Below are 18848 nucleotides of genomic sequence, written 5' to 3'. Positions count from 1 at the left end.
AACCCAATAAAGGAACATCCAGGTGTGCATAACAGGCCAGTAGCTAATGCAGGGATTTGTCTTGAGAATTTTAATCTAAAACTTCAATATTTCTATTTTATAGAAAGATGCGATTTTCATAGAAAAAGCGTTCAGCTTAAGACAAAATACATCACTGCAACCAAGCAGAGGTTGCACATGTAAATCTTCTCACACTTTTCTCACTACAGGGTCTATGACAAATCTGACAAACATTTCTCCCCTCAGTAATTTGAATGCTGCATAACAAGGTGTAGAATTAGCAGCTGAACTGCCTGACACTCAAGGAAAAGCATGGACAACCAAATTTAGGGGAAGTGCAGGACAGAAAGAAAACAGAGTGAAGGGGCCAAGAGAAGGGGGTGAAGAGTTAAAACAGAAGGTACAGAGGCCAAAAATGTCTGGCCATAATTTGGCATTTTATTAGAGTTCTACAGATCTGATGTTTACTGATTTAATTCATATAATTCTGCTTTCTGCACCTGACAGGAAACTTAAGTCTACTCACCACTTCATCTGCAGCAAAGTCAATAAAACCAGGAAGAATCAAGAAGTCACTATGGAGAATAAAGGGTAAAAAAGAGACATGAATAAATTAAACCAGTCAGCAGCAAGTATTCACAGGGGTTTGAATAAGGAGCTTGCCCTGGTACCAACAGTCCTTCACAAGCAAAACAAGGATTTTTATATAAAAACCTTAAAGGGAGCAAATAAAACCCAAGACAACTGAGACCAAAGAGTTTTGGTAGGCAACCTGAGAGAAATGTTGATTTCCATTGAAACTGAGATTACTGTTACGTTACACTGTCAAAATATACCATATTGTTAGATGTATCCAAAACCACTGCTACAACATTGTAATAAATTAACTTATTTGTAAATCCAAAAAATAAAGCAAAGTAGTGGAGAGAGAACTGGAAAAAGGAATCTGAATAGACAGCTGAAATCCTGGATAACAAACGTGGAATAATGAAAACTGGAAATGTCCAAGTGACCAGAAGGGATGTACGGAAAACTTGGAAAGCTGTTGGAGTAACAGGAGTAGGGAGGTTGGGGAGGGGGAGAGGCCACAGGGAGATTGGATACAAATTGTCCAATTTTGAAATAAAGGTCAATTAGAAAAGAGAAGATTAAAAGGAAGCCTATTTAGGTGGCAGACTGGGCCTGATCTAACTCTACAAAGGCAATGCAATGACCCTAACCTATATCCAATGATAGAGTACATGACATAATTGCTTCAGAATCAGGGTATGGGTTCACGTCTGGAAAAATGGACTGAAGAATGGCAGATGGAATTTAATTCAGGCAAGTGTGAGGTGCTGCACTTTTGGATATAGTAAAAGGTAGAGCAGAGGGACCTGGGAATACAGATACATAATTCCCTGAAAGCAATATCACAGGGGAATAGGGTTATAAAGAGAGCTTTTGGCATTGGCCTTCATAAATCAGAGTATTGAGCAGAGGAGTTGGGATGTTATGGTAAAGTCTGCAGTGTGACTCTAAGTTGGCACTAACTCTGCTCACTTAGGTGCTAAACATTCCATGAAACTATTCAAATGGCAGAGAATCCTCCCGGTTTCCCTATTTATTCTTCTATTTAAATTGAATTAATCAGTCCCTCACATGACAAAGCCTTGTATGTTCCTCCTGTAGTCTGAATGCTGATCTGAGGTTGCAACTGACTCACCCCACCCCTCCCCCTCACATACCCTAGGACCCTACTCTCCCCCTCCCTGTGGGCCCTTAAGGCCCTTCCTGTCTGTGCCAAATCACTTTTCTGCCTAGTCCCTGTGACCTGCACCCAGTCCATAGCCCTCCATACCCCTCCCATCCATGTACCTGTCCAAATTCTTTTTAAATGTTAAAACTGAGCCCGCATGCACTACCTCAGCTAGCATTTCGTTTCCCACTCCCACCATTCTCTGTGTGAAGAAGTTTCCCCCAAACATTTCACCTTTAACCCTTTACCCATGTCCTCCTTATGTCCTTTTGTATCTCACCTACGCTCAGTGGAAAAAGCCTACCTATATTTACTCTGTCTATCACCCTAATTTTAAATAGTTCTATCAAATCTCCCCTAATTCCTCTACACTCCAGAGAACAAAGATGTAACTTGTCTAACCTTTCCCAGAAACTCAGTACCTGAAGTCTAAGCAACATCGTTGTAAATCTTCTCTGCACTCTCTCCAACTTAGGGGACCAAAACGGCACAGTGCTCCAAATTTGGCCTCACCAATGTCTGGTACAACTTTACCGTAACATCCCAACTCCTCTGCTCAATACTCTGATTTATGAAGGCCAATGCCAAAAGCTCTCTTTACAACCCTATTCCCCTGTGACATTGCTTTCAGGGAATTATGTATCTGTATTCCCAGGTCCCTCTGCTCTACCATTTACTATATCCAAAAGTGCAGCACCTCACACTTGCCTGAATTAAATTCCATCTGCCATTCTTCAGTCCATTTTTCCACCTGGTCTAAACTTATGGCGCATAGGGAATACTGAAGGTGGAATGTGAGTTTTAACAATAAAAGTTGCCCACCTTTGCTGTTTCGGTTCCATGACTTCACTGCTTGTTTCTCTTACTTCTCATGACTCTGCGCTAGTTTTCTGAGTGAATACTGATTAAAAAATTAAGATCTCCAACCACTCTGATTTCAAGGGGACCAATTTTGTCCCTTTCTATCCTTCTGCTCTTAATGTACCTGTAGAAACTTAGCATTTCCTTCACACTGTCTGCCAAAACAACCTCAAGTCTTTTAGTCTTCCTGATTTTGAGGTTTTCTTGCATTTTTTAAAATATATACTCAAGTACTTTATTCGCTCCATGTTGCCTAAATCTACTATATACATATCTTCTGAACCAAATCCCACATGTCCCTCAAAAACCAAGGATCCCTATGCCTGCTAACTTTTCCTTTAATCCATGGGTCCCCAGGCCCTATTCTCCCCCAGCACAGCGGGTCTCAGGGCCCTTCTCTCCCTCGGCACCAAGGGTTCCAGGCCTTCTCTCCCCCAGCACAGCGGGTCCTGGGCCCCTTCTCTCCCCAGCACCTCAGGTCTCAGGCCCTTTCTCTTCCCAGCACTATGGGTCCCGGGCCCCTTCACTCCCCCAGCTCTGCGCCCCCTGACTGCCAGGTTCCTCCAGCACTGGGCCCCAGGCCACTATGCTCACTCAGTTCTGCAGATCAAGGGCTTCCACAATTCTGCATCAAACAATGGCCTGGATTTGTGGCTGAATTCTCTGGAGCAGGACGAGTTTTCTGTTTGTGGGTTGGTAACCGTCATATCTAACAACAGGCTGAGATGCACAGCCACATGATTCAGCACACAACCCAGAAACAAGTACAATGTCTTCAGCCAAGGACAACTCCAGAGCCAAAATAAAGAACTCCACAAACAAAGCAGCAGAAATTGTAAGCAGTGCCACCTCCCAAAACACTGAGAACTTTGTTGGCTAATGATACCAACCTTGGAACATATAACAAACACTCCATTTTAATATTTAATCATAGCTGCTTACTGCTAAAATAGATTTCCCACAAATTCCTCAAACATCTCTGACCCAAGTATTTGCTGTTCATAAAAGCAACAAGTCAGTGTACTCGACATTCATTGTACAGTTGATTCCATGTGATAGTATTACTTGCACTTAATGTTACTCCTTCCCTTTAGTCCTGATAAAGGATCCAAACCCAAAACATTGATTGATCCATGGATGCTGTCTGTCCTGTTGATTTCCTCCAGCTATTCTTTGTTTACCTCTGATATAGTGACTTGTCAACTGCGGAGGTTCCTTGGGACAAAAGTGTGCAATTTCAATTCTGCCACATGCTGACCTTTCCTTTAATCCATGGGTCATATACTCTTTCAAGTAATCAATATTGCTTGGAATTTACAACCCTAAATTGAACCAAACAATTAGTGGTAATATTAATGCTTTACAGGCTCTCATTACCTCTTCCCATTCAGTCTATGCTGCACCTGTCCTGGGAATACAGTAGAATCCCCTTTATCTGGCACCTACAGGGATTGCAGATGCCGGATATGCAACTTTTACAGTTGACTGAGACTCAATCTTCCAATGACTAACTAAAGAAGACACCGTTTAAAAGATATAAGACATGTCAATACGTAAAGTAATTTGAAAAAACATTGTAGTCTTCAATTATGTAAAGTTCACTTTAATCAAATAATTCCTATAACTTACAAAATTTAAATTTGAATCCTGGTCACTGGGGCTGTAACAGACTGCGCTAACCACGTTGGTGTCAGAATTAACCTGCCCTCCCCCATTTACAGATAAAGCCTTACTAATATACCTAATATAAATAAAGATAAAAATTCTTACTAGACAGAGATAGAGACTCTTTGGGAGAGTCGCACCAGCAGCAAGTGGCATTGGCCAGCGCCATTTTATTCAAGCACAACTTTATTCAAACAACTGCTGCAGGTGGGGCACAACTGGGGCTTACCGCTGGCTGAACGTTTACTCCCATCTTTACCAAGAAGGTGTGTGATGCTTCAGAGAACATTTACTTTTACAATTTAAAATTTTTTATTTCAACTTTTAATTAAAATGTTATTATTCATTCTCAAAAAAAAATTATTTCCTTGATTTTTTTGCTGTTTGTTTGGATTTCTGATTGATTGAATTCCGGATAATGGAGATTCTACTGTATTTGATAAGACAGTGAAGTGATTGAGAACAAAGTTGATCAGCACACACACATAACAAGGGATGAACTAAGCAAGGGCACTAAGTTATGACAAGGGTTGTCACACAGCTGGATGGACTCAGATTGCCCTTGAGGATAATGTAGGAGGAAAGAACATAAGCTAAGATAGGATCAAAAAGTGATTGCTTCTTTCCCTTCTTAATGCAACTTTGAGCAGTGGGACAAAGAATGAGAACTTGTGATATTTTCAGTACTAACCGGAATCTGACTTCTCAAGTGGAAGGATGGGTCAAGTCAGGGTGGCAAGATTTCATAACTTAAATAATGGAGAGGAATTTGAGAAGATTTCCATGAGGGTCTGGGAAAGAATGAATTAATATAGAGCTCAATTCAACAGGGTAATGATACAGAAATGATGCTTTTACAGCAATACTTTCCATTGTTTAAAACTTCAGGAAACAGAAACATAATAAAAACCTTTCATTTACTGTATTCTTTGAATGATTTTTGCCATGAAACTTTAGATGAATCCTCAATTACCAAGATCAAATTAATGGAAATTCTTTCCTTTGATCTTATAACGGTTTGCAGTGCAGTTATAGGAAGCTGGGAAGATTTACCTCTCTTAAATAAGTTATGATAACCTGGAATGCACTGCTTGAAAGATTATGGAAGAAGATTCAAAGATAATTTTCTGAGGGGAAACACGTCTTTAAGGAAAATACATTGGCAAAATTATGGCAAACAACAAAGCAGCAGGACTAACTGGGCAATGTCCTAATCTCATTAATTTCTACATTACCCATCTTTGAAGAACCCAGGCTGTATTTGCTACATCACCACTCAGAGCAGGGTTTCCAAAGCAAAGAACTAATTCTTAATCAGCTTCCTTTCCCTCACTCTTTTTGACCCACATGAAAATAAAGATTCTTTTCACACAAATTCTATTGTAACGACTACAGAACACAAACCTCAATGAACTACTTTGAGGTAAAGCTCTCATAGGACACAAACAAAAATCTCAAAAAGCTGTCAGATAAATACTATCTCAAAACAATGGGGGAATCCTCAGTCAAATATAAAAGTCTAAAAAACATCTAACCTTGTACACAAGTTGAGAGAGGCACAATTTCAATTTACCAATGCAAGGAATACAGTAAAAACCCTGGTATCCAGAATTCAAGCAAACAGCAGCCTCAAGCAAATGGCCAAAAAAAGTGAACGTTTTTTAAAAATTAAATATACAAGAATAAAATAATAGGTAAAAAATATACGTTTAAAATTGTAAAAGTAAATATTTGTTGAAGCAACACAAAAATCTTTGGTGAAGATGGGAGGAAATATTCAGCCAGTGGAGTGCTTTGCTCATGCTTGGTCATAGCAGCTGTTTGAATAGAATTGAATAAAATGGTGGCACCCATGAAGAAGAGATAATTGATGCTGCTTCTTGTTGGAGAGACTCTCTAAAGTGTCTCCTTATCCCTGCTTACTAAGAGTCGCTCCGAGTTATTCAGAGGCTTTTTTCTGTCAACTTGGTCGGGGGGGTTACAACATTATTGTTCATCTTTCAGGCAACTTGTAGATGCAGCGATGGTTAACTGTTTTCAAAGAATATGACTGAAAATGAAGTAAAATTATTTAAAGTGAAGTTTGTTCGATGTAAGTACAGTATTGTATTTTTATCTTTTAAACTGTTTTTAAATTTAGACATACAGCACAGTAACAGGCCATTTCAGCCCATGAGTTTGTGTCATCCAATTTACCTATACCCCCAGTACATTTCGAACAGGTGGGAGGAAACTGGAGCCCCTGGGGAAAATCCATTGACATCGGGAGAATGTACAAAATCCTTACAGACAGTGCAGGATTTGAACACCGTCCCAATCACTAGCCACTAACCACTACGCCCACCATGCCGCCCCAAATTCTTATTCTTAGTTAGGCATTGTAAGAGAGTCTCAAGCAACCAGAAAATACACTTATTCTGCATCTACCAATCTCCATAGATACCAGATACCATGGGGTTTGCTGCACCAAGTTTCATACTATATCAGGGTGAAACACAAAATTCTGTAGATGCTGTCTGTGATTGTAGAAAAAACACATCGAAATGCTGGAGGAACTCAACGTCTTTTCAGTGTCCATAGGAGTCAAAGATATATTGCTGATGTTTCAGGCCTGAGCCCTTCTTCAAGGAATAAGCAGAATAAACCAGAAGCAGGAAATCTCAGGATTCAGACAATGCTTGCTAGGAGAAGGAACAAGACTATCAAAAGGTGTTAATTGGATATGATAAGGGATGAGGAATGTGACAGATTATGTAAAATTTTATACTGTATATAGATATGTTTTAGAGGAGATAAATTATGGGAGGGTTTTTTTAGTGTAGGTCACAAACACAGATCTCATTTAAAATGCCAGAGCTCTGCTCAAGCCAGTCAGTCCAGGCTCCCAGTGCCTTTGTGAAGACAATGGAAGCTGAAGGACTTCACAAGTAAGTGTTAATTGGACATTTGTGGAGTAATGGATTATTATTTTGGAAAGCAAAAGATGAACAAATTCAGAAGATTGGGTTCAGTGCCGCAATCTGTCTGATGACGACCAACAAATCTCTCTCTGAAAACTGACAAGAACCTTCCTGAGTGGTAGCCATTTAACTTTCAAGCACAAAAGCCTGATGAAGATTCATAAAAGTTAAATTCTGTGCACAGTATAAGAATTGCCTGGTACCGGTGAACGGAGGAGTGAGAAGTGAGATTGGACTGTGAATCAAAGAACTTTTCTGAACTTACACACATATTACATACACATGCGCTTAGAATTAGAAGGGGGTTAAGTTAAGTTCATAGAAATATGTTAAAGTTTGATCCTGATTTTATGTTTAAAGTAACTTTTGTTTAAGTAACCATTTGTTTTGGTGAATTTCTATTGCTGCTGGGTTTTGGATTACTCTGGGCCCATCACATTTGGGAGTTCAGGAAGGTTCTTGTCAGTTTTCAGAGAAAGATTTCTTACTCATTGGACACAAACAGATTCCTTCTGATCAGCCACTTCAGTGTCTTGCCAAAAAAACTTGCCCCATCAGGGTTTTCCAGACAATAACCTCTTTCCTGTTCCTTCTTGTTTCCCTTATTTCAAGTGAAATATTATATAGCCAGCCATCACCTCTTGTTTCGACCACAAGGGTTCCCAACAAGCTGAACTTAGAACTCACAACCAGTCTTCAAAATGGGGTTTTCAAAGAAGCTTCCAAAACCCACTGCAGTAAACCAGCAGTCTCTCTCTCTCTCTCTCTCTCTGTCACACTTAGAGAAAAAAACCTGTTTGATGCTCTCTGCTTGCAAAATCACATGACCTTCTTAGAACAGCAAACTGCCTTCAGACAGATTGTGGAACCCAGACCCAATCTTCTGAGTCTGTTCATCTGTTACTTTCCAAAATAATAATCCATTACTCCACAACATGTCCAATTAACACCTACTTGTGAAGTCCTTCAGCAGTTTCCATTGTCTTTACAAAGGCACTGGGAGCCTTGACTGTCTGGCTTGAGCAAAGCTCTGGCATTTTAAATGAGAGCTGTGTGGTGAAGTATTTGTGTTTGTGACCCACACTAAAAAAAAACACACAATTTATCTCCTTTAAAACATATACAAAACATAACAATCTGTCACAGGTAAGAATTTATCATGTTTGCATGAAAGGAGATGGAAGGGAGAGACAGAGCTAAGGGAAAGCGGCAGAGGAAGAAGTGAGAGGGGGAAATGGAATGGAGAATTGAAATGGGTGGGAGATCCATGCTATTGCGGCAGTCAGAGCCGAAGTTCTCAACAAAGCAATCTCCAAGTCTGTGCCCATTCTCTCCGATGTAGAGAGTACAATGGTAGCACCTGATGCAGTAGATGACCCCTGCAGATACACAAGTGAAATGTTGCATCACTTGGAAGGACTGTTTGGGTCCCCAAATGGTGGTAAAGGAGGAGGTACATGCAAGTGGAGCATCTCCTGCAGTCACAGGGTAGGTCCCAAGGGGATGATTAGTTGGGAGGAAGGAATGGGCAAGGGAGTCACTGAGGGACCAGTCCTTGCAGAAGGCCAAAAGGGGAATAGGTGTCTAGTGGTGGGATCACGTATTTGGTGGCAGAAATGGTGGAGTAAGATGCGTTGGATGCAGAGACTGGTGGGGTGGTAGGTGAGGACGAGAGGAATCCTATTCTTGTTTGCATGTGGAGCCCAGGACAGATGTGCAGGTAATGGAAGATATGCGGGTGAGCACTGAATTGATGGTGGCACAGGGAAAGCCGTGTTGTTTGAAGGAGGAGGATATCTCTGATGATCTGGCATGGAAGTCCTCATCCTGGGTTCAGGTGTGACAGAAAAATTGAGAGAATGGAATTAAATTATAACCCACCAACTCCCATAGCTACCTCAACTACACCTCTTCCCACTTTGTCCTCTATAAGGATTCCATTGCATGGGATGGAGATTTAGGCAATAGGTTGTACTGATTTTGATCCAAATCTTGCCCCCATTCTCAGAAGTCAACCTCTTGAAAACATCTACTTGCCATTGTTTCTTAGACTATTCGATCATTAAAAATCCACATCTTGACAAGTTCATGTGGCAAATGCACGCACCAAAGGAAAATTGCACTACTTTTGAAAAATACTGTCTAGAAAATTAGGATTTAAAGCACATGGTTCTTGAAAAATTCTTCACAGAAAATAAGTGTTATTGTGGATTGCCAACATCAATTTGCATTGCCCTGCTTCATCCAAAAAATAACCTAGCTGTAACCTGAACAACCATACAATCCAAACAAGATCACATGATCTTGGGAATGAGAAAGATAGAAACTCTCATCAATAGAAATTAATTTCCTTAGATTTTAATCAGAGATTGACACATTCCACGGAACTAAGTATTCCTGTTTTGTCATTAAGGCAGAACTTTGTTCATTAACATTCCATAGATGGAAGCAGTCCAAGAATTGCTTGATACACAGGAACAGGATTAAGGAAGTATTTCACTGTTGGATGGATCAGCCATTAAACTGAGCCACTTCTTTAAGTGGATGCAAGAAATCTCATTGTACTAACACCAGCCAATATTCAGTACAAGCCCAAAAATCCAGACTGCTTGGGGGTTGGGTTGGTCCGGATTTTCCGGAATCTCTGGCAGTACTTCTAAAATTCAAATTTAAGGAGGAATAAACAAGAGATGAACAGGTAACGTTTGATAGTTTATTAGTAAATACAGCATGCTTCATTTATTAGAGAAAAATAAAGTCAACAAACGTGGTCACTTGTTGCCACTATGCATCTGTGGTGCTTACGCATACACACAAATTAAATTTTACAAGTTTGAGCTTTTTCAAAAATTCCAGATTCTCAGGTGGTCTTAATTTCTGGCATCTGGATATTTGAACTTCTACCGTTTATTCTTCAATCAGCATTGCTAAATAAAGTGCCTGCTCATCAGCAGAATACAGTCTTCAAAGCTTAATGTGCAAATCGATTGCCCTATCTTCTACAATAGAACTTATTCTAAAAGTCCTGACATCATGAAATCGTGAAGGCAACATAAACGTTGGTCTTTCAAGATGGATATGTTTGATGAAACAAGATGGGAAGGGCACGAGATACCAGCATTAAATTCAGACTTATTGGAAGCTCTGGAGAAAGAACTGGAAGTGTACAGTGAATGAAGGCCAACTTCAATTGGTGGGAAATTGAAAATATCTCATTGGCATTCTGAATTTCTTGAATTGCTCCAATCTGATAAATAAACCTTTTTTTCCTAAAGTATCTTCAAACTAATATCAGACATGCTCTCCAACCTGTTCCTCAGCCCCCATTCAAGCCATGTATCTTTCTGGTCCTGCACAAAGCAATCCTCACATACCATCTCTGATCATTGAATCATCAAATTAATTTCTTAAATCTAATTTATCCACTTACAGCAAATGATACATCTTTCATTGAATTAGCTCAAATTAATTGAACATGATTCTGGTCAAATGAAAAAAAAATCTTCCAACATTTAACATGTGATAAACATTTAAACAATTATGCCTCTTAGTAAAGAATGCTCCCAACGTAATTAGTAGCATGCACATCAGAGTCAGGAGAAGGCAAGTTCAAGACCATATCCAGCACAAAATCATGGATAACACTTCATGTAAACACCAGAGGTGCAGTTTCCCAGTTGAAGCGTGAAAGTGAGGTTCAATTTACCCTTCTGAGGTTGTACATCAGAGACATTTAAACCCTACAAAACTTTAATCTGGAAAAAAGGATAAGGCTCTACCCATGGAAACACAAGAACTGCAGATGCTGGATGCTATGAGCAAACAATGAGAATGTTCAACAGATAGCATGCTGGAGGAACTCAACAGGTCCGGCAGCATCCATGAAAGACATAAAATAGTCAATATTTCAGATCAAAACATTAACAATCTTTGTCCTTCCATGGATGCTGGCTGCTCCGGTGAGTTCCTCCAGCATTTTAAGTTGTGCTCCAGTTTTCCAGCCATCTGAAGCCTTTCTTGCATTCCATTGAGAATGGGCAATCAATGTTTCAGTCAACATTTTTCTTCAGCACTAATGCCTGACCACAGTTCAACAGCTTCTCATTGTTTGCTCAACCTTCTTCTCATTGAGCTGCAGTCAATGCAGTGAGGGACCTGGGGGCAGGGACCTGAGCAAGGGGAATAGGGTGGGACTGGGGGCTAATAGGGAGGGGGCAGAGGGCGGGTGCAGATGTTATCCGGAGGATTGGAGACTGGGAGATTGCTCCGGCGGGGTGAAACGGTGGTCCCAGGGGAAACCCGCCCTACAATTTTGGGTTTCCCTCTGCCTTGACATCACCTCAGGCAGACGCGAAGGTCCGTGTTCCCATTGCTGTGGGGCGGGTCACCGACTTCGCAGCCACTGCATTCGCCCTGCAACGTGGAGCCAGGATGCGGGCAACGTGTCCCTCAGGAAGCACCCGCGGGCGCCAGAACACTTACTTGTAAGTGAGCCCGTCCGCGGAAGCGAAGAGAATCTGTGCGGTGAGGCCATCCTCGGGCACATAGCCGGTGCCGCCGCTGATGAGGTAGTCGGCCATGCTGCGGAAAGAGAAGCGGCGAGTGAATGAACACAGCCCTGGGAGCCGCGAGCTGGCGGGCACCAGGCCACGGGGCTCGGGCTCGGGCACGTGCGCGCGCTCCAATTTCCGGACGGCGCCGGACCCAGAGGAGAGCGCGCATGCGCCCGAGGCCCTGGGAACCGTTGCCAGGACATCGCCCCGTTGGTTCCGCGGCGCCACGGGCCTCGTGGAGACTGGCGTTGCAGGAGGAGGGTTCCGGCCTGTGCTATCATTATGGAACTGCAGAGATGACTTGTACTTCTCGGGTCAGTCGCTTTGTGGTTTTTCCACTCTTATGTAACTGATATTTAGTAGAAATGATAAAAATTGGGCACTGCCATCAATATCACGGCTCTCCCATTAGCATTCACCAGAGAAGCTGCACAGAACCTTGTTGCCGAGTTTTCCAACTTTTACTCACAATGCATTGCTGTGGCATTTTATAGGATATAAATCCACATTCAGCAATGTGCCTGGTGACATTTCAGAACCATGTGCCAACAGATCAATAATGCAGTCATTGATCAATCTCAGACCACGAACCTTCCTTCAAATAACCTTAACCAAATGATTTTTTTTAAAATTAAGATTGTGGGAACTGAAAATTAACTGATGAATTTTCAAGAGGCCGAGGCTTGTTTGAATGACCGGGCTTTCCCTGAATTCTGTGAGCAACTTTTGAAAAAGTAGACCAATTGGTGGTAAAGTTACAAAGGGCCTTCATCAAGTGTAGCATTATTAACCAATGAATGTTTCAAGCCAAGTCAGCCTGGCCGTGGTGGTGGTGGGCGAAGCCAAAGTAGGGATAAAGAAGCCAAACACAATTCGCTGGAGGAATTCAAAAGGTCAAGCAACGTCAGTAACATGGTGTGTCTTGAGAATAGACTGAGGAAATGAAGGTACAGAACCAGGGGCGAGACAGGAGTCCCCGTCGGAGATGGTGCAACAAGATGGACAGAGAGGCAAAGGATTGGCAGACAAAGGGGGGATGGCCACAAAAAAAAGTTCAGGTGAAATCTGATAAGAAAACAATAAATGGAAGGGGAGGATTAGTTGAGAGAGCAGATCAATCCAGTGGGGGAGATGGGGTGGGGGGGGGGGGATTTTTCCACTCTCCTTTCCCCGCTACCCTTTGGTTCTGTCTGGTCTCTCTTTATACCACCATTCTCACATGGCAATCTTTGTCTTCTAATCACTCACTCCGTCCACCTGATGCGTGTGCTTATCTTGCCTCTCTGGCAACTGCCATCAGTTCATAATGTTTCACCTTTACATGGTTCGCCAATCCTATATTGGGAACCCCGTCCCACACTGTTCTCTTTACCACTGGTCTCACAAGGGGAGGGCAGACCTTACTGCATGACACCAAAATGACTCTATAAATTTTTTGTGCAGTAATCAGCTGGAATTTATTATTTTTTATAAAAATATCCTGGTCATTAGTTATAACAACAAAAACATTTTTTGTAAGCCCATCTTACATGTATCAATATACCTACAAAGCTAAAACTCTATGGTAATTTATTTTTAAACCTTCTAATGTCCTCAGTCAGAGCTATCATTATTACCCATTTACAGTGATGCTTTGAATCACATGGTTTTATATGCATGCACTACAAGCACGCGCTGTTGTTTTCATTCCTGCTAGTTGCTGCATATATCAAACTTCTGGTGTTTAAGCTACCATATTGTGGTAATTAGTATTTGTGAACCTATATCAATATCAATAATTAAAAGGGAAAAAAATCAAAAAAGGCTGATACTAATAAAGTTGTAATCCAATATAGAAAGATTTTACAAAACAATTTTGTTAGTATTCATGTAGGAAATATTACATTTAAGCAATCTACAACTATATTTATCACATACTATTCTATATTTTTACAACTACAGGTACACGATTCTTTATCTGGACACCTAAAATCCGGAAAGTTCCAAAATCCGGCAAGTGGGGACCAGCAGTTGGGGGAGGCGGTCGGCAGCCGAGGGATCAGCAGTTGGGGGAGACGGCCGAGTGGCTGAGGGACCACGGTCGTGGGAGGCAGCCGGGAGACCGGCGGTCGAAGGACTGGTGGTTGGGGGAAACAGCTGAGGGACCAGCGGTCGGGGGAGACGGCCAGGTGGCCAAGGGATTGCAGCCAGGGGACCGGCGGTCAAAGGACTGGCGGTTGGGGAAGGTGACCAAGGGACCAGCGGTCGGGGGAAGGCGTCCGATGGCCAAATGACCGGCAGTCGGGGGAGACAGCCAAGGGACTGGCGGTCAGGGGAAGCGGCAGGGTGGCCGAGGGACGGGCGGTCGAGGGAGGCAGCCATGCAGCCGAGGGACCGGCGGCCAAGGGTCCGGCAGTCGGGGGAGGCGGCCTGGCGACAGAGGGACCGCTGTCGGGGGAGATGGCCGAGGGATCATGGTCAGGGGAGACAGCCGTTGGGGGAGACTGCTGGGCAACTGGAAGGGGTTGGGGGTGGATAAGCAGCACAATTCGGGTGGGCTTTCCAAAATCCGGAAAAATCCGAAATTCGGAACACACTGTCCCCCAAGGGTTCCAGATAAACGATCGTGTACCTGTATATATTTTTTCAAATATTGCTAATTTGTCTTTTTTTACATTTAGGTTATACCTATGATATTGTAATTTTAATTTTGCTAGTTGTCTGTATCACTACTATTGCCATTACATTTAGTGATATAGGTAATTACGATTTACTAGTAACATTAGTACAAAAAACATTACTAAGGATTCTGTATGGTTTGGTACGAGAAGAGGTCCATGGAGTGGGAGTGACACCAACTCTAGTGATGGCATTGCTCTTTACACTGGCTTCTGAACTTCATTTTTTTTTCGGTCTTGATTAAGAGCTTTGGCTCGAAACATTGACCACTCTTTTCTCTCTCTCTGATGGTGCTTGACCCTGTGAGTTCCTCCAGTAGATTGAATTTGGCTTTAGATTCCAGCATCTACAGTCTCCTGTGTAACTCCAGTCTGTATTCATGTATTCAGATTAATAAAAAATAGGAAATGGTTCATTCCTGAGGCTATTGTTTACATTTTGTATCAAGGATTTGCACTTTTAATGAAAACCACATATTGAATATTTGCAAATAAAGACAAATGGAAGGAAGGATAAGATTCATAGAGGACTGTAAATTATTAAAACAGTACATTGATAAACTTGCAACAAAGACATATAAATGGGTAATTCAATATCAGCACATACTTTTTTCAATATTATGAAACTCTGGGAGATCATTCAGAAGATGAGATTCATCCCAGCTCTCAGCAGTGCAATAAAATCAAAGGCTTCATGCAGTGCCCTCCATAAGGTTTGAGACATGGACACTTTTTTCCTTTATTTGCCCCTATGCTCTACAGTTTTTTTTTAATTTTAATCAAACAATTCACATGTAATTAACGTGCACATAGAAATTACAGCAATTTTTATACACAGTCCCCTCATTTCAGGGCACCATAATGTTTGGGAAATTTGGCTTCACAGGCATTTGTAAGTATTCAAGTATGTTTAATTGCTTCATTAGTGCAGGTATAAGAGAGCTTATGATCACCTTTGGAATCTGGAGTTGCCATTTTTCAACATGAGGACCAGACTTGTGCCAATTAAAGTCAAAGAAGCTGTTATGAGGTTGAAAAATAAGAATAAAACTTAAAAAGACATCACTCAAACTTTAGGATTACCAAAATCCTAAGTAGCATTAGTACAAAAAACATTACTAAGGATTCTGTATGGTTTGGTATGAGAGGAGGTCCATGGGGTGGACCAGAAGTATGGGCTTGAGCCCCTCATCAGGGTATGGAAAAATGTTGGCAGGCATCCAAACAAAAGAATAGGGGGAGGGGTGGTCGCAAAGGCAGGAGGTGATAGGTGGAGAAGGGAAGGAAGGGACAGCAGCAATCAAATAAAGGAGGGTTAGGGGAGGAGAGATGGCTATGTGAAGGGGGGAAAGAAGGAGAACTGGAAGGGAGGGGAGGTGGAAGAGGAGAGCAGATTACCAGAAACTGGAAAAGTCGATGCTAATGCCATCTGGCTAGAGGGTGCACAAACGGAAAATCAGGTGTTCCTCCAATTTGCGGGTGGTCTTGGTGGAACAGTACACAAGGCCATGGGCAGACATATCTAAGTGTGGGAATGTGACACTGAACTGAAATGATTGGCACAGGGAAGTCTTTATCACTGGTGCAGATGGAGCGAAGATCCTCAGTGAAGCGATCTCCCAATCTGTGCCCAGTCTCTGATGTAGAGAAGGCCACAAAGGAGTGCCAGATGCAGTAAATCAATCCTGCGGATACACAAGTGAAGTGTTGCTTCACTTGAAATGCCTGTTTCGGGCCCCAGTCCATGGTAAAGGAGGAGGTGTGAGCAGAAGTATGGCACTTCCTGCAGCTATGAGAAAGAGCCAGGGTGGGGGATTGATGGGGAAGGATGAGTGCACGAGGGAGTCACAGAGGGTGGACCCTACAGAAGGCAGAGAGGGGAGGAGGGAAGAAGATGTGTTTGATAATGGGATCCTGTTATAAGTGCCGGAAATTCCGGAGAATAATGTGTTGGATGCAGAGGCTGGTGGGGGAGTAGGTGAGGATAAGGGGAATTCTGTTTGTTGCATCTGGGGGCAGAGGGGGCCAAGGCAGATAAGTGGAAAATGGAGGAGATGCAGATGAGGGCTGAGTTGATGGTGGTGGAGGGGAAGCCATGTTTGTGGAACAAGGCAGACATTTGGAAGACCTGGACTGGAAGACTTCATCTTGGGAACAGATACGGCAGAGACGGAGAAATTGAGAGAAGGGGATAGAATCCTTGCAGGGGACAGGGTGCGAGGAGGTGTAGTCAAGGTAGTTGTGGGAGTTAGTGGGTTTGTAATATATGTCAGTCAAAACCTGAGAAGCAAGCCTAGCTCTAACACCTGCACCAATTAAGTAATTAAACATGCCTGAGTACTCGCAAACACCTGTGAAGTCAAATGTCCCAAACATTATGATGCCCTGAAATGAGGGGACTATGTATAAAAAGTGCAGCAATTTCTAGATGGTCAAACCAAAATGTATACAAATAACCTTGAATAAAATCTGGAATGTGCACTTTAATTACATGTGAATTGTTTGATTACTAATTTAAAACGATGGAGCACAGGGACAAATGAAGGAAAAAAAGTGTCTTTGTCCTAAACATTATTGAGGATATTGTATGTGTCCTCCAATTTGCAGGTGGTCTTGGTGGAACAATACATAAGGCCATGGGCAGACATATAAGTGTGGGAGTGTGAAATGGTTGGCTACAGGGAAGTCTTTATCACTGGTGCAGATGGAGCGAAGATCCTCAGTGAAGAGATCTCCCAATCTGCGCCCAGTCTCCGATGTAGAGAAGGCCACAAAGGAGTGCCAGATGCAGTAAATCAATCCTGCGGATACACAAGTGAAGTGTTTCTTCACTTGAAAGGCCTGTTTCGGGCCCCAGTCCATGGTAAAGGAGGAGCACTAAGACACTACAACTTACTTTCTTTAACATGCACATGCACATCTGCATCATTTCATTCTTTTGCCACCCACCAACACTAAGTAACCAATTTATCTTTTGCAACGAAAACACCCAGAGGAAACTGGTGTGGTCACAGGATCAACATGCAAATTCTACACAGGCAGCACCTGAAGTCACTGGAGTAAACTGACAGCTATGCAATGCACAGTCCCGAAGTTGAATGTGAACTATCTTACTAAGAAATATTGAGGCCTAATATTATGTAGGAAACACGAATCAAAATGGTATTCAGAAGAAAAAAGAGCTGAGAGCATATATTCAAAAATTACCAGAAGTTGTGAATAAAGCCATCATAAAAACAAAAATAAAGCACGAAAGTCTGGAGACACTGTAGTTGAAGTAAAAACACAATATAGGAGAAACTCAGCTGGTTAGACACTACTTTATATAATAAAGATACATAACTAATGTTTTGGGCTTGAGCCCTTAAGGTAGGAAAAATATTGTTAGGTTCCTGAACAAAATGGTCGGGGGAGGGAGGGGTGGGTGATGGGCAGGGGGAGGAGTAAGGTCCTTAAGGCAGGAGGTAATAGGTGGAAAAGGGTGCTGATATGCTCTCCCTCCCTTTTCCACTTATTACCTCCTCCATTTGGGACCGTGCTCCTCCTGCTGACCCACCCCCACCATTTTGTTTGACCTGCTGAGTTTCTCTTGCATTGTGTTTTTACATCATAAAAACAAACTAAGTATTGGGATTTGTTTCTGGTATAGATGTTAGAATCAGAGCATGGTTATGGCATAGAGGTCATGTGGCCCATTGTGTCTTTACAAGAACAACTCACTAGTTGCACTCCAGAACCCTTTCTGGACAGCTTGCAAATTTATCTCTATCATCGATTCATGTAATTCCCTTTAGAAGGCCACAGAGAAATCTACCTCCCCTACGTCTACAGGCAGTGTATTCAGATTCCAACCATAAAGATTATTTTACCAAACAATTAAGTTGCAATGGTCAGAAATCAAACCTGGGGCTCCTGTGTGGCTGGAGAGAATTCTGCCACTGTTTTTCCTGTGTCACTCTTTATTTTGCACTTGTGACTTCTAGTCCTTGACATTGTCACAACTTATGAAACTTGGCTGTGTGCAAACTGACGGAGATATTTCTTACAGTATTGACTGCATTTCAAAAGTACTATATATAGTTCATTGGCAATGAACATATTGGAGCACCCATAGGTTAAAAAAAAATGCCTTACATTTTCTGTTTGTGTTGATTTCATGACAAGGTTACTGCAAAATTGCTGCTAAATACTACTGTTTTGACCAGACCCCTCACCATTTAAATACTATCAAATTAACCTTCAGTTTCCTCCTCTTCAAAGAAGAGTCCTGGCTTTTCTAACCTGCACTTGCAACTATAGATTCGTGTCCCAAGAATCATTTTCATAGATTATTTTAAACATGATGATTTTTGATTCTATGTATTCAATTCAGGATCTGTTTTACATTAAGAATTTAGAAGCATGAAAAAAGTGT

At 42.0% G+C, this 18848-nt stretch overlaps 2 protein-coding genes across 7 annotated transcripts in view; one reads left to right on the top strand and one right to left on the bottom strand.

Moving 5' to 3' along the window:
* The window catches only part of LOC138748493 (inosine-5'-monophosphate dehydrogenase 1), a 31961-nt gene extending 20020 nt beyond the window's left edge, over positions 1 to 11941 (bottom strand). The window contains exons 1-2 of one of the 4 annotated variants that reach the window (XM_069908819.1): positions 11707 to 11941; positions 527 to 575 (exon numbers count right to left, since the gene is read on the bottom strand). In XM_069908819.1, coding sequence (XP_069764920.1) covers positions 527 to 575; positions 11707 to 11804 — 147 coding nt within the window. In that variant the 5' untranslated portion in view covers positions 11805 to 11941. The remainder of the gene's footprint in view (positions 1 to 526; positions 576 to 11706) is intronic. The other 3 variants (XM_069908817.1, XM_069908816.1, XM_069908820.1) reach the window with 3 other exon arrangements.
* The window catches only part of LOC138748491 (uncharacterized), an 83429-nt gene continuing 76491 nt past the window's right edge, over positions 11911 to 18848 (top strand). For all 3 annotated transcript variants that reach the window (XM_069908811.1, XM_069908809.1, XM_069908810.1), the window contains exon 1: positions 11911 to 12091. The gene's annotated coding sequence lies outside the window, so the exon portion shown is untranslated. The remainder of the gene's footprint in view (positions 12092 to 18848) is intronic.

The sequence above is a fragment of the Narcine bancroftii genome, chromosome 13, assembly GCF_036971445.1.
Source record: "Narcine bancroftii isolate sNarBan1 chromosome 13, sNarBan1.hap1, whole genome shotgun sequence".
Classification (NCBI taxonomy): Eukaryota; Metazoa; Chordata; class Chondrichthyes; order Torpediniformes; family Narcinidae; genus Narcine; species Narcine bancroftii.
The sequence above is the reverse complement of the archived record's forward strand: the minus strand, read 5'-3'. Positions and strand labels throughout refer to the sequence as shown.